This window comes from Podarcis cretensis (assembly GCF_951804945.1).
Source record: "Podarcis cretensis genome assembly, chromosome: 9".
NCBI classification, from domain to species: Eukaryota; Metazoa; Chordata; class Lepidosauria; order Squamata; family Lacertidae; genus Podarcis; species Podarcis cretensis.
Genome location: NC_137178.1, coordinates 13,306,669 through 13,320,452, shown reverse-complemented (window position 1 = coordinate 13,320,452; position 13,784 = coordinate 13,306,669). Strand labels below are relative to the sequence as shown.

Here is a 13,784-nt window from a genome sequence, read left to right as displayed (position 1 = left end):
CTTCAGATTAGGCTGCACTTGTTTCTGTGTTAATCAGCTGCATTTTGGCTTCCCTGTTCACATTAAAATCTTCCTCGCAAGTTGCTAGGCAACCAACATAAAACCGAAGACGTGAACTGGAAGTTGCTGCCAATTCGCCCCTTGAAGGCTGAGGTTCTGAGGCCTTTACCTTGTTTTCAAAGGCCTGCTTCTTGGGACTTTGGGATGGACACATCCCATTCTTGCAAGCCCATTGCACATGGAAGTAAAAAAAAAAAAAAAAAGGCAGGTGATTCAACGGCCTTGCTGAAGCTGAGCCAGCCCAGATCTTGGCTGTGCCTCGATGGAGACAGGCATCTATCACCAGAGAAAGAGACAGAAGACCAGGCAAACTGGAAGATCAAGGTTGCCGCAGAAGGGCACATGGACCCTGATCCAGGACCTCTCTTCCAGGTCTTCTGTTTGCCCCACTTCAAGCAGACTGGATTCATTGACTCAGCACCTCAGTATCCTGAATGAACCCCCCATCTGTTCATGCTCTTAGCCTCCTGTCTTATAATTAACTACAAGTCTGCAGCAGTTTTAATATGGTACACGGCATACAAGAAGCTTCTACTCTGCTATACCTTGAGTGTGCAAAGTAGCAATGATCAGAGCATTGGTGCTGCACCCTTTGCAGTAAGGATGAGTCGTCGCCTTTGGCTTTTATCATTTCTTCTGTTGGGGGGGGGGGGAAATGGGGTTTGGTTTTTACAGCCTCGGCCCCCTCCCCTATCAAGAGAAAAGATATCCCTTTCATCTTGGTCAGAGATGAAACAGTGATGCTGTTATGTACTGAGTTTAATAGGATCCAAAATACAGCAGTCTGATTGGTCCTAGAACAATAGGAGTCAGAATGCAGCAGTCTGATTGGTCCTAGAACAATAGGATTCAGAATGCAGCAGCCTGATTGGCCCTAGAACAATAGGATCCAGAATGCAGCAGTCTGATTGGTCCACAGGAGCGACCCAATCCAGCTCCAGGTGGAAGTGAATCCGCAACCTGATTGGCCTACAGGAGAATCCCGGAATTAGCCAATCACGTGGGGCCCATTGTGTAAATAATGTATATAAAGCATTAGACGCCCCATCGTGGGTAGACGCCGAGCTTCCTGATTTACAGCAGAAGCTGCTCTGATTTACAGCGGCTCTATCCCTGGAAAATGTCTAGGAAAAAGAAACGACCGGCCTCATCTCCAGAAGGGAGCCCACAGAAGAGCAAGCAGAGCAAAATGGACGATTTTGTAAAAGCACAGAACTCAGAACCTACCACACCAAACAGAACGCATTCCCAGGTAGGTGGGGATGCTCTAATGGGCGGAGATCACCCAGGGGAGAATGCTGAGATGAGCGCTCATGAATTATCCCATGAACTACCATCTGAGGGGGCACCGCTCTATGCAGAAATACTCATGGACCACTGTCTGCTGACTGCAAGAACAGTGGAGGAAATTAACATCAAATTAGAAAAGGTAACGTCTCTCCTGACGGAGTTGGTGCTCCTGACAGCCAAAAATAGCCAACTCAGTACTAAAGAGACCGACCATAGCGTTGCCCTCCCTCTAGACCATCATGTACAGGGGTGCAACCGGCCTGGACTTGATAACCAAGAGACTACAAATACTAAAAACAACAAAAGCGAAAGTAGGGACCTGATCCTACAAAGTACTCAAGTAGCTCTGGATATATATCCTTTCAATGGTATGCTGCCTTACTGGAAATCAATCGACAGTGTGAAGAGAAACTTTAAGCTTTTACTAAATATCCATTGCAACACTCTGATCGCGATAAACTTGCTTTGCACGGACCCCCAGCACACCAGACTCACGCTGACATTTTCTGACTCAGCTACCCCTAAAATGCTTCTGAAATATAGGGCCATTTTACAGGACTATAATATTGTTTTGAGGCGTGTTTTTAAAGACACAGAACGAAAACAACTACTGCCAAACTTGTCATATAGCCGGACCAACCCCAAGCAATCAGCACCCTCTCTGCCGAAGGGCTTTCGCCACAGGGCCATGATTCATTCGGAAGGGCCGTCAAAGATGAACATGTGCGGTGAACCCAGCTGCAACACTCACTTGGAGAGGAAAACATCAGACCAAAAAGGTCAAACACACAAAGAACGCCAGCCCAATCTAGATAATTCAAAGATAGGACTCTCTATTACGCCTTTGGCAGATCCAGAATTTCACCACCCTCTATCCCAACTGGAATCTGATCAGCCAATGCCAAGTGACGACCCTCCCAAGGGAAGTGGGACACATAGAAAGCCAGAGACAGATTTAATTATCTTTGACGAAGACCCCCCGATGGCACCAGCAATCCAAATAACACCGTCGATGCCGGGAAATCGGGAAAATGCCGCAAATCAACCCCGAGAACAACAACACCGTGCATATCCTAAGAACGGTTGTATCATTACCGAACCAGTGGGAGAGCTGATAACAATTTCCCCACCACAATGAAGCCAAGCCAGTTATGGAACGAGCAGCTTTAACATTATCTCATGGAATATAGCGGGTTGGCCTAACAAACTTGGGGACGAGCCATTTCGTGAATGTATAACGGGTTTTGACATAATAATGCTGCAGGAAACTTGGGCAACTGATAACATAGCTCTCGACGGTTACAACGTCTATGAAATCAAGGCGTCTAAACCGCTTGGAAGGGGACGACCGAGGGGGGGCCTAGTAACTCTGGTTTCCACTCAATTGGCGTCACAAGTTATTGAGTGCTCAGTTTTCGAGCAGCTGGCACTGGGGATCACCTTGCATATGGAATCCAAGAGTATTATTCTTGTTTCAGTGTATATTCCACCATATACAGTGCAAACACAGATAGAGAGCACGTGGCGTAAAATCCATAGTTTCCTTTATTCCCTACAAATTAGGTACCCTGGCTCGCCATTTTACCTAATGAGAGATATGAATGCCAGAATAGGCTCAAATGATGATAGCCTGGAAATAAAATTCCCAATATTAAGAGATCTAAAGGAAAATAGCGCCCTCTTGCTAAACCCACCCCCACGTAGACATTCGAAAGATTGCCAAATCAACTATGCTGGATTCTGCCTGGCTTTTTTACAAATAAGTCTTGATCTGATCATTGCTAATGGGGCATTCCCCGGGGACAGAGAAGGCGAGTACACATTCATAAATTCAAATGGGGCCAGCACAGTAGACTACTGTCTCACTAACAGACAGGCCTTCGAATCAATTAAAAAATTCACAATAGACAATAGGACTGAAAGTGACCACTTACCTCTTATCATCTCCACTACTGGCCAAAATTCAATTCAGCACTCTCACATAGAACATGAGGATATAGACAAAGCAAATGATCCAGCATTGCATAGGAAAAAATGGACACCTGAGATAGCAATTGCAGTTGAGAATAGATTGAATTCACAAACTGCAATTAAGTTAAGATCAATTATAATAAACAATTTATCAATAGACTCCTCCCTGACAGCTTATGAAAGTCTCATTGAGTCCTTGCAGGATGTGGTCTCGGATAACATAAACTCAGCCGGCAAGCCACGCACTGCAAAAGGGCGCAGTTGGTTTGACCAAGAGTGCCACACAAAGAAGGAAGCCTTAAGGAACGCCTATTTGGCCTACAGAAACGCTGGATTAAGCTACTTACCTCAATCTTATTTCAAAATCAAAAAAGAGTACAAAGCCCTTTTGGCCTCAAAAAAAAGGCAGTCCGAACAAAATTCCTGGTCCCTACTATTGAATGCCTCACTAAACAATGAAACTAAACACTTTTGGCAAATGGTCTCCGACTCAATGAAAAATAGTTCCTCAGCCCCCAGCTGTGTCATTCCAGCTCAGGTTTGGGAGAACCACTTCAGAAATATATTTATGGAAAATCCAAACCTCCCTTCCAGTTTACAGGAGGATGACAGGGCACAATTGTCACTGCTCCCTAATTGGAGGCTGGTTACTGTGGAGGAAGTCCATACATTAATTGGGAATCTGAAGAGTGGAAAGGCTCCGGGGAAAGACTTTATCCCAGCTGAGTTGATTACATCAAACCAGCACTGGTGGGCTCCGCTTCTGGCAGCACTCTTTACGGTAATAAATAACTCTGGTAAGGTACCATATAGCTGGAAACATGCTATAGTAGTTCCAATCTTTAAGAGAGGCCACCCAAATGTACCTTCCAATTATAGGCCTATTAGCCTGCTTTCAATAATTGGGAAACTGTATGCCCATTTCCTCAGTAGCAAATTGACAACTTTTCTAAATGAACATAATATACTATCTGAAGCCCAGGCAGCTTTCCGTGAGAATCATTCAACAACAGACCACTGTCTAATGCTGTCCCTCCTAGCTGAGAAGTATACCAGACACCTACAGGGTAAACTCTTCGTGGCCTTTATGGACCTGAAATCAGCATTTGACTCCATCCCCAGATCCCAGCTATGGTCCAAATTGAGTCTGATCTTGCAGGACAAACGACTTTTCTTTCCTATAAAAGCCCTGTACAATGGAACCAAACTGCAGGTCCGATGCGGTCGACAGGGACAGCTATCGAACAGCATCGAGATGACTAGGGGGGTGAGACAGGGTTGTATTTTGGCCCCCACATTGTTTTGTCTATTCTTAAATGACCTAGAAGAGAACTTAATGGACCCAGATGGACACATTCCAAAAATAGGAATGAGAAGGACCCCTTTGTATGCTGATGATGCAGCCATCATCTCACGCTCCAGGCCGGGCTTGAATTATCTGTTGAGGAAATTTTCTGATTACTGTTCTGGAAATGGTTTATCCATTAATTATGAAAAATCTAAAATCTTAGTCTTCAAAAGAAGATTCTCCCAGTCTAAATGGGTGCTGGATGGCCATAACCTCGAACAGGTAAATTACTTCAGTTACCTAGGGCTCACATTCCATCATACAAGATCTTGGAAGCACCACTGGCAAACCTCCCTTCAAAAGGCGGAGATTACAAAGCTAGCCATACATAGATTCTTCTTCACAAAGGGCGGCAAATATGTTCCAGCAGCCTTAAGGGTTTTCAATGCAAAGCCCGTTTCCCAACTCCTGTATGCAGCAAATGTCTGGCATAATGGGGACCTGCCAAAGCTAGATGGCTTTCAGGCAAAATTTATACGATCTCTGCTGCAGGTACCTAACTGCGTCCCCAACTCCGTACTTCTGTTGGAAGCTGGTGAATGCCCAATTTCAGCTAGAGCGTGGTGGGCTGCCCTAAGACATTGGCTCAGGATTTCAGTGTTTAATCTAGGGAAGGGTCTGTACCAACATTTGACAAATGAGGAATTTGTCAGCAAATGGCAGAAAACCATGGCTAAAAAAGCCACCTCTATTGGTCTCTCTCCCCCCCCCCCCAACTGTATTACCTGGGCTATGAAGGCGCCCAAAAGGTTTTAAAGCAAAGATTATGGGACAATGCACACAGTGACTTGCGATCTCGGTCACACGCAGTCTGTAGTCCACTGGCAGCAGGAGTTCAATATGGGTATGTCTTTGAGTTAACATCTTACATCAAAAACCTGACAGTACCTAACTTTCGAAGGCTTTTCACCAAGGCCAGACTGAATGTCTTCCCCTCTGCAGTGCTGGATGGTAGGCTGAGAGGTGCTCCCTACCAGGACAGACTTTGCTCGTGTGCTCAAGACATCGATTCCATAAATCATATTTTGTTACATTGTGCGAAGTATGAGCAAGCCAGGGCTGAACTGATAATACCCTTGCTGGTGCCTTTCCCAGGAAAGTCAGAGGCTCACTATGTCAGGTTCCTACTGGAAGACCGGACAAAAGCTAGAACTTTGGCAGTGGCAAAGTTTTTATCGGTGGTTGTAAGAACAAATGAGCCCTATGTTCCAAACAAAGTGCTTGATTAACTTGGAGGTAGGCTGTATGAACTCTGTACTGATTTGTAATGTTTTGTTGGTCTCTGGACCGTAATAAAGATTGTTGTTGTTGTATATAAAGCAGACATTCTGGGGGAACTTCCATTCCTCCTCACCACTATGAGCTGAATAAAGAGCATGAAATCCACTCTCGACTCAGAGTATATTTCAGAGGCAACAAAGAAAACAAGGCAAGCTGCTGATCTCTATTGATCTGTTTGCAAGTAGAGTCTCTCCAGGGAGCCCAGAACAAAGGTGTGTGACAACTTTTAAAGACTGTAGGAATTGCCCAACCCCTTAGCCCAGCAGTTCTCAACCTGTGGGTCCCCAGCATTTGTGGACCCACAGGTTGAGAAAGGGTGTGTTAGCCAAAGACCACCCACAAGCATCATACAAGCATCACAGAAAGAGGCGGTCTACAACAGAAATTTGAGAACAAAATAAAAAAAATCCTTCCAGTAGCACCTTAGACACCAACTGAAGAATTGTGGATGCACACGAAAGCTCATACCAATAACAAACTTAGTTGGTCTCTAAGGTGCTACTGGAAGGATTTTTTTTTATTTTGTTTCTACTACGGCAGACCAACATGGCTACCTACCTGTAACTAGAAATTGTGAGAGTATGACTTGTCCTCTGTCTGTCAAGATCCCTGCTAATGTTTGCTGATTGCCTTTTCCTGGCCAGTCTGGGTCATTCTTTTGATACTGTGAATGCTATGATTCCATAATCCATTGTCACAGACCTGTTTCGTTCATGCATAGGAATCTGCTCTTTTGACAAGTCTGATTGGATAGTTATCAACATTTGTTAAACCTGTTTCACAGAGGAAGAATTTCCTGCTATGTGACTAGGGGAGTCTCAAGGCTGGCTAGGAATAAACACGGCCACTTTGTTGCTCTCTGTACCCTTTCAGCTCAGGTTTTACTGGTAAAGGTGATCTTTCATCAAGAAATTGGCAGGTTCGTTGAGAAAACAGGACCAAATAGGCACATCTGGAAACTTTGCCACTATTTAACTGAGCCATGCTGTAAAGGCCATTTTTCACCACCTGTAGGTTTTGACATGTGGTACGTGTAAATGCACTGATTCCCATACATTTATGATGACACATCATTGATTTTTCATAACACTTCTCTTTCTCACTTGAGAGAGAAGTTGCTGAGGGTATTTCAAGCCATGTATTCTGGCGGCTGGAGCACACACACTCTCCCACTCCCCCACCCACTTGCAAATACCAACAAAATGAACATTACTAGAAATCAGCCCCACTTCCTGCGGACCAAGAGCATATTATTTATAAGGTCATGCTGAAAGTTTCTCTGCCTTGATTTTAAATATACAACTGGTGCAAATGGAGGTTTTCTGGGGAAAGCCCTTGGAAGTTTCAAATCTGTTTGCTAACAGGCAACTGAAGGGCACCAAGTTGGGGAAGGCTGATTCAGGCTCTTTTAATATATAGAGAGATAGGATCCAACCTGCTGAATTGCATTAGAACACAGAAGGTGATAGTATTATTAAATTACGAAGCTTCCAAATTGTGGAGCGTTGACTTTGCTTTTGTTTTTTTTGTTTGTAGGCAAAATCCAACCGAGAGGTTAGGAAATCTGAAGAATGGTATCCATGATATTAAGAGGCATAGGTAAGGAAAGGAATGGCGGGGTTCCTTGCAAACCAGGGTCGCTTCTTTCTCTCCTGCTTTTGTCTCTGATGCTGTAGAGCAGAGGAGAAACATGGAAGTCCTTTTGTGGCCACAAAGGCAGGATGAAGGTGTGATGTTGTTTCCTTCCAAGACAGATGCGCCTCTTGTCTTATAACCACTGAAGCCTGTTTCACTGATCTTCTTGTTCTGAAACTTCCTTCCTAGGTGGCTGAACAGTTTTAACTGGGAAGGACTCAAGGCAAGGAAGTTAACGTCTCCTTTAAAAAGAGAGGTACTGAGAACGTCATACTATGTGGCATTAAACGCTTGTCATTTGACCATTTGCACAAGGGTGAAGTCTTGTTTGTGTCAGAAGGGCCAAGCGGGGATTCAAACTCTGGTCTCACAGAACCTCTCTTCTGCATCAATGGTGTTTGATTTCATTTGGGCAGGATCAGTGGATAGTTGCAATGAGTGCCATTGCCTGACATGATAATATCCCAGCATGCTTTGGGAATGTGGCTAGGAAGTCGTTCAAAGCTTATGTGCCTTAAATGCCAGTGGGGTTGGACTAGGTGATGGTGATGATAGTAATAATGTTATTATTTGTACCCCACACATCTGACGGGGTTGCCCCAGCCACTCTGGGCAGCTCCTAGCATATAAAGAAACATAATCAAACATTAAAAGCTTCCCTATACAGGGCTGCCTTCAGATGCCTTCTAAAGATTGCATAGCTCCTTATTTCCTTGACATCTGGTGGGAGGGCGTTCCACAGGGCGGGTGCCACTACCGAGAAGGCCCTCTGCCTGGTTCCCTGTAACTTCACTTCTTGCAGTGAGGAACCGCCAGAAGGCCCTCGGAGCTGGATCTCAGCTGATAGTTATGATTCTGTAACTGCTTTTTGCCTGGTGTCCCCCTTAAGATTTTCTTTACACGTGTTTCTTTCGCAGCTTTCTGGTCCGATGGATTACAGCTACTTCGACCGATACCCTCCTGAACAGGGAACCCCACCAGATGAGCTTTCAGGCTGGGATAAAGACTTCTAAGAGGAGAAAAGAAGAAGCAGGCTTATAGATCAACAAATACGAGCATCCACAGATTGTTTGTAGTAGTCATGTAACACAATTGTTAGGAGCCCAACCCAGCTGCATTCAGATCAAGGAGACGTCTGCATTTAGTGTGAGCAGGATACAGACGCCGACACCCCCCCCTTTTAACTTCCTTTGCAACTTCGCAGCATGATGGGTTTTGCCTTGTCCTTTGAAGGATGGGGCAGTGGCAGTGGCAAGAAGCATCACTCCTTGTTTAATTGCAAACAGAATTTCTTCATCTCTCGTAGAGATGTGCATCATAGTGGTATCTCAGAAGTCAACCGGAATCCGTTCCGGAAGTCCGTTTGACTTCCAAAGCTCCTGCAGCCAATCAGAAGTCACGTTGGACGTTCGGGTTCTAAAGAACGTTCTCAAACCAGAACAGTCACTTCTGGGTTTGCGGCGTTCAGGAGCAAAAACGTTCGACTTGCAAGGTGTTTGGGATCCAAGATATGACTGTATTGGCAACCGTGAGCCCTCAGTATGAGGAATGGAAAGATGCAATAGAGCTGAGCAGCATTCTGAATGGCTTCGTGGAGGTGGCCTATTCTGGTCATCTTCCAGGGTAAACAAAATCCACACTTAAAAGTAGCTTTTTAAATATCCCGCTCAGGTTGCGATGTACAGAAGCGCTCAGGAGCCAAGCTGTATTTTAAGTAGGGCATTATTCCAGTTGCAGTGTCGCATCAGCATAAAGCAGTCTTCTTAACATCCAGGAATTGGCATACACAGGTGGGATTACTGCATACGCATATGCACCATACATATGCATTGCTACAGAAAAATGCTATTAATATCAGTGCAGACAGGAGCTAAAAGGATTGTGCCATATTGTTAGAAGATGGCCAACTTACACTTTCAACAAGAAAGGCAATTATTGCAGAACAATTACGTTCAGTATGGTAGACTTCCCCCAAAATAACTGTTCTCTGTGTGTGGGTTTATATATGTATATAAAAAGCTTGATTTAGCAGAGATTTCAGCAGAGATTTCTGAAGTCAATTCCTGTGCATTATTGGTGCCTCACAACATATTGAAAAACCATGAAGTGCAGAGTCAAAGTGCTGGAATTGGCTGCAGCTCCTGGGTTAGTATATGCCTAGTGCGGAAACTTGTTTTCACTGCCCTTAGGTTTTGATCTTTCCTAATATTTTTGTCGGTCTGCCTGGGGCAGGTGGTAACTGGAAACCAACAGGCCTCTAGAGGATCACATCTAACCCACTTGGACAAAAAGCATTATTCCTTTCTTGACTGGCCATGTTTTAACAGAGAGAGATTCTTAAAAGCATAGGTCCTGTTTCTATTTTGTAGAAAATGTTTAGTCTTCCAGTCTAATTGAAAAAACAAGTTGAATTAGAAATAGAAATCAAAGACCTTTTTGTTTCTTCCATTGTGGAGCAGTGGCTCGATGGCAAAAATGCAGAGAGTGACAAATGAAGCTGTCATATTTCACATCAGGCCATCTAGGTCAGTGTTGTCAACACTGGCTGGCAGCAGCTCTCCTGTGTGGTCTTTCCCAGTCCTAGCAGCAGATGCCAGAAAATGAATTTAGGCAGATAAAGCATGTGCTCTGGCCTTTCCAAGATCTAAAGCCAAAGGTTCATGAAGGAGATACATACATGACCCCATATCATAGCTGTCAACTTACAGATTTGAAAATAAGGGACCAGCAGCCAAAATAAGCGATTTTCCAAGCACAGGTATGTTCAACTTCTGAGCCCCTCCAAGCTAAAGGCAGAAAGCCCAGCCAGCAGCCAAACTAAGCCTCAAGCGGTGGTTTCCCACAGCGCAGCAACCTGGCAAAAGGGATGCAGCAAGGAAAACCACTGTCACCTCTCTGCTGGGAAGCGCTGAGCAAAGGCGAGTCCCCAGGCGACGCGGCCGATTTGATCAGCACAAGGCATGCAAGCTCCACCCCCCAGTTGTTCGTAGACTCCTTATTGGGTGAGCAACACAGCCAAGCAACACAATTGGAGCCTCCCTCCTCCCTGGCCGGCAAGGAGGGAGGGAGAGGAGCTGCTTCCTTTGAAACCCAGGAAATTGAAGGGACATCATCAATAAGGGACACAGCGCTGGGATAAGGGACTTTCCCGCCAAATAAAGGATGGTTGACAGCTATGCCCCGTATAGGGACTGCAGGGACTTCTGAAGTTCAACCCCGAAGGTTGAACTTTGCAGAACAGCAAAGGGATTGTGTGTTTTTTTCCTGTGACCCTGTATCTCTGAAAGGGGTGATAATCAGGGATCCTACAAGGGTGGCATGATGAAGTCTTGTTGGAGGACACAGCCAGCTTGAGGATTCGCTACTGCCACCTTGTGACAATGGCTGCATAGGAAGGCAGTGGCCTGCTTTCTAAACCCACCTCAGGGAGATGGCGCCATAGCATTTGACCACCTGGTGTGATAATGAACTTGGGGGAAGTCGGCACAAATCAAAGTTCCCACTTGCATTTGAATCTTAGGAGCAGCGGCTGTCAATAACATTATTTGTTGGAAAAAAATTGGTGCAACACAACAGGACCATGAGCAGCGGAAAAGGTGCCGCTGGGATCGTTGTCAGATAATATAATTCACACACTCAAATCCCAGTACCACCAGTTAAAAGAGGGCTCCTGGCAAGGCTGGGGGAGATTTGTGCCTGGGATTTGGAGGAGCTGCTGCCAAGCAAAGGAGACTTTCCTGGGCGAGGTGGTCCATCTCCGCATAAGGCAGCTGCAGTAATAATAATAATACTAATAATTAATTTATTTATACCCATCTAGCTGGGTTTCCCCAGCCACTCCAGGCGGCTTGCAACAAAATATTAAAATACAATACTCCCTCAGATATTAAAAGCTTCCTTAAACAGGGCTGCCTTCAGATGTCTCCTAAAAGCCTGGTAGTTGTTTTTTTCCTTTGACATCTGGTGGGAGGGTGTTCCACAGGGCGGGTGCCACTACCGAGAAGGCCCTCTGCCTGGTTCCCTGTAACTTGGCTTCTCACAGTGAGGGAACCACCAGAAGGCCCTCGGCGCTGGACCTCAGTGTCTGGGCAGAATGATGGGGGTGAAGACGCTCCTTCAGGTATACTGGACTGAGGCCGTTTAGGGCTTTAAAGGTCAGCACCAACACTTTGAATTGTGCTTGGAAACATACTGGGAGCCAATGTAGATCTTTCAAGACTGGTGTTATGTGTCTCGGCAGCCATTCCCAGTCACCAGTCTAGCTGCCACATTCTGGATTAGTTGTAGCTTCCGGGTCAGCTTCAAAGGTAGCCCCACGTAGAGCGCATTGCAGTAGTCCAAGCGAGAGATAACTAGAGCATGCACCACTCTGGTGAGACAGTCCACAGGCAGATAGGGTCTCAGCCTGCGTACCAGATGGAGCTGGTAAGCAGCTGCCCTGGACATAGAATTGACCTGTGCATCCATGGACAGCTGCGAGTCCAGAATGACTCCCAGGCTGCGCACCTGGTCCTTCAGGGGCACAGTTACCCCATTCAGGACCAAGGAGTCCTCCACACCCACCCGCCTCCTGTCCCCCAGAAACAGTACTTCTGTCTTGTCAGGATTCAAGGCAGAGATGGAAAATGTATTGGGCCTTTGGCTGTTATTGAACCACAACTCCCATCAGCCCTAGTTAACACAGCCAATGCTCAAGGATAATGGGAGTTGTAGTCCTTGTAGTGTTGGGGGGGGTACCTGGTGACTCATCCCTGATCCTATAGAAACCACTCAAGTGCTTGCAGGTACCAGTTAGTAATACCAAAGACTGTGCGGTGTCTCCCAGATCTGTATCTTCTTTAGTGCACATCATCTATATTTTTGTGCCCCGTTTCTAGAAGGTATCAAAAATGTAAAGGCTGTAAAACTTTTTTAAAAAAGAGAAAATAGATGGGTTGTTTTTTTCCACTTTATTTGTATATATGCCCAGTTTTCATATATGCCTATTTTTTAAACGAGAAAGTATATGTTGGTTTTATTACACAAGAGTGTTGCTGGTATGTACACACAGGGAGAGAAATGCCTTTGTCCTTTTTAAACCGGCTGTAAAATGCATTGTGTGCACAAATAAATCTATTACACGGCACCTTCAACATGCTCTGTTTGTGTTTTCCAACACACTCCTTCATGGCTGGCCAGAATGCGGGCTTCATTGCATTGGTATTGCAATGAAGATGTATTGACATCAGTGGGGTCTTTACTTGGGAGTAAATGCAATCTCGCTGCAGATTGATTTGGCTGCAATCTGACTGCAGATTAATTTTGTGGCTGCAGATTGTGACAGCAGCCACAAAATTAAAAGACGCCTGCTTCTTGGGAGAAAAGCAATGACAAACCTAGACAGCAGAGACATCACCTTGCCAACAAAGGTCCGTATAGTTAAAGCTATGGATTTCCCAGTAGTGATGTATGGAAGTGAGAGCTGGACCATAAAGAAGGCTGATCACCAAAGAATTGATGCTTTTGAATTATGGTGCTGGAGGAGACTCTTGAGAGTCCCATGGACTGCAAGAAGATCAAACCGATCCATTCTGAAGGAAATCAGCCCTGAGTGCTCACTGGAAGGACAGATCCTGAAGCTGAGGCTCCAATACATTGGCCACCTCATGAGAAGAGAAGACTCCCTGGGAAATACCCTGATGTTGGGAAAGATGGAGGGCACAAGGAGAAGGGGACGACAGAGGTCGAGATGGTTGGATAGTGTTCTCAAAGCTACCAGCATGAGTTTGACCAGACTGCGGGAGGCAGTGGAAGACAGGAGTGCCTGGTGTGCCCTGGTCCATGGGGTCACGAAGAGTCAGATACGACTAAATGACTAAACAACAACAACAACAAATGCAATCTGTTTAGGACTGTGGCTGGAAGACATTTATTTTGAGAAACAATTATTTGGGGATTTCTTCTTCTTCTTCTTCTTCTTCTTCTTCTTCTTCTTCTTCTTCTTCTTCTTCTTCTTCTTCTTCTTTTTCTTCTTCTTCTTCTTCTTCTTCTTCTTCTTCCTTTACAATAAGCCAGATTTTTAACTCAAAATAGCTTATCCACAAGGGTTTTTCTCTTGGTTAAGGAGAACAAAGAAGATGATCGGTTGGGTTATATAACAGTGCTCTTTACGGTCCAAAAGTAACACCTAGTATTGCATTTGGAAGTGGGTTGAAAGCCA

At 45.2% G+C, this 13,784-nt stretch overlaps 1 protein-coding gene and 2 long non-coding RNA genes across 3 annotated transcripts in view; 2 read left to right on the top strand and 1 right to left on the bottom strand.

Annotated features, from left to right (window-relative positions):
• Nucleotides 1-10,411, top strand: part of PRKG2 (protein kinase cGMP-dependent 2) — a 76,112-nt gene extending 65,701 nt beyond the window's left edge. Inside the window, exons 17-19 of the mRNA XM_079990821.1 lie at nucleotides 7,487-7,549; nucleotides 7,775-7,841; nucleotides 8,503-10,411. Of these exons, the coding sequence (XP_079846947.1) occupies nucleotides 7,487-7,549; nucleotides 7,775-7,841; nucleotides 8,503-8,598 (226 nt within the window). The 3' untranslated portion in view covers nucleotides 8,599-10,411. The remainder of the gene's footprint in view (nucleotides 1-7,486; nucleotides 7,550-7,774; nucleotides 7,842-8,502) is intronic.
• The window catches only part of LOC307224450, a 122,962-nt gene that overhangs the window by 57,439 nt on the left and 51,739 nt on the right, over nucleotides 1-13,784 (bottom strand). The gene's annotated exons all lie outside the window — the stretch shown is intronic.
• LOC307224481 overlaps nucleotides 1-13,784 on the top strand; it is a 149,140-nt gene that overhangs the window by 91,006 nt on the left and 44,350 nt on the right. The window lies entirely within an intron of this gene.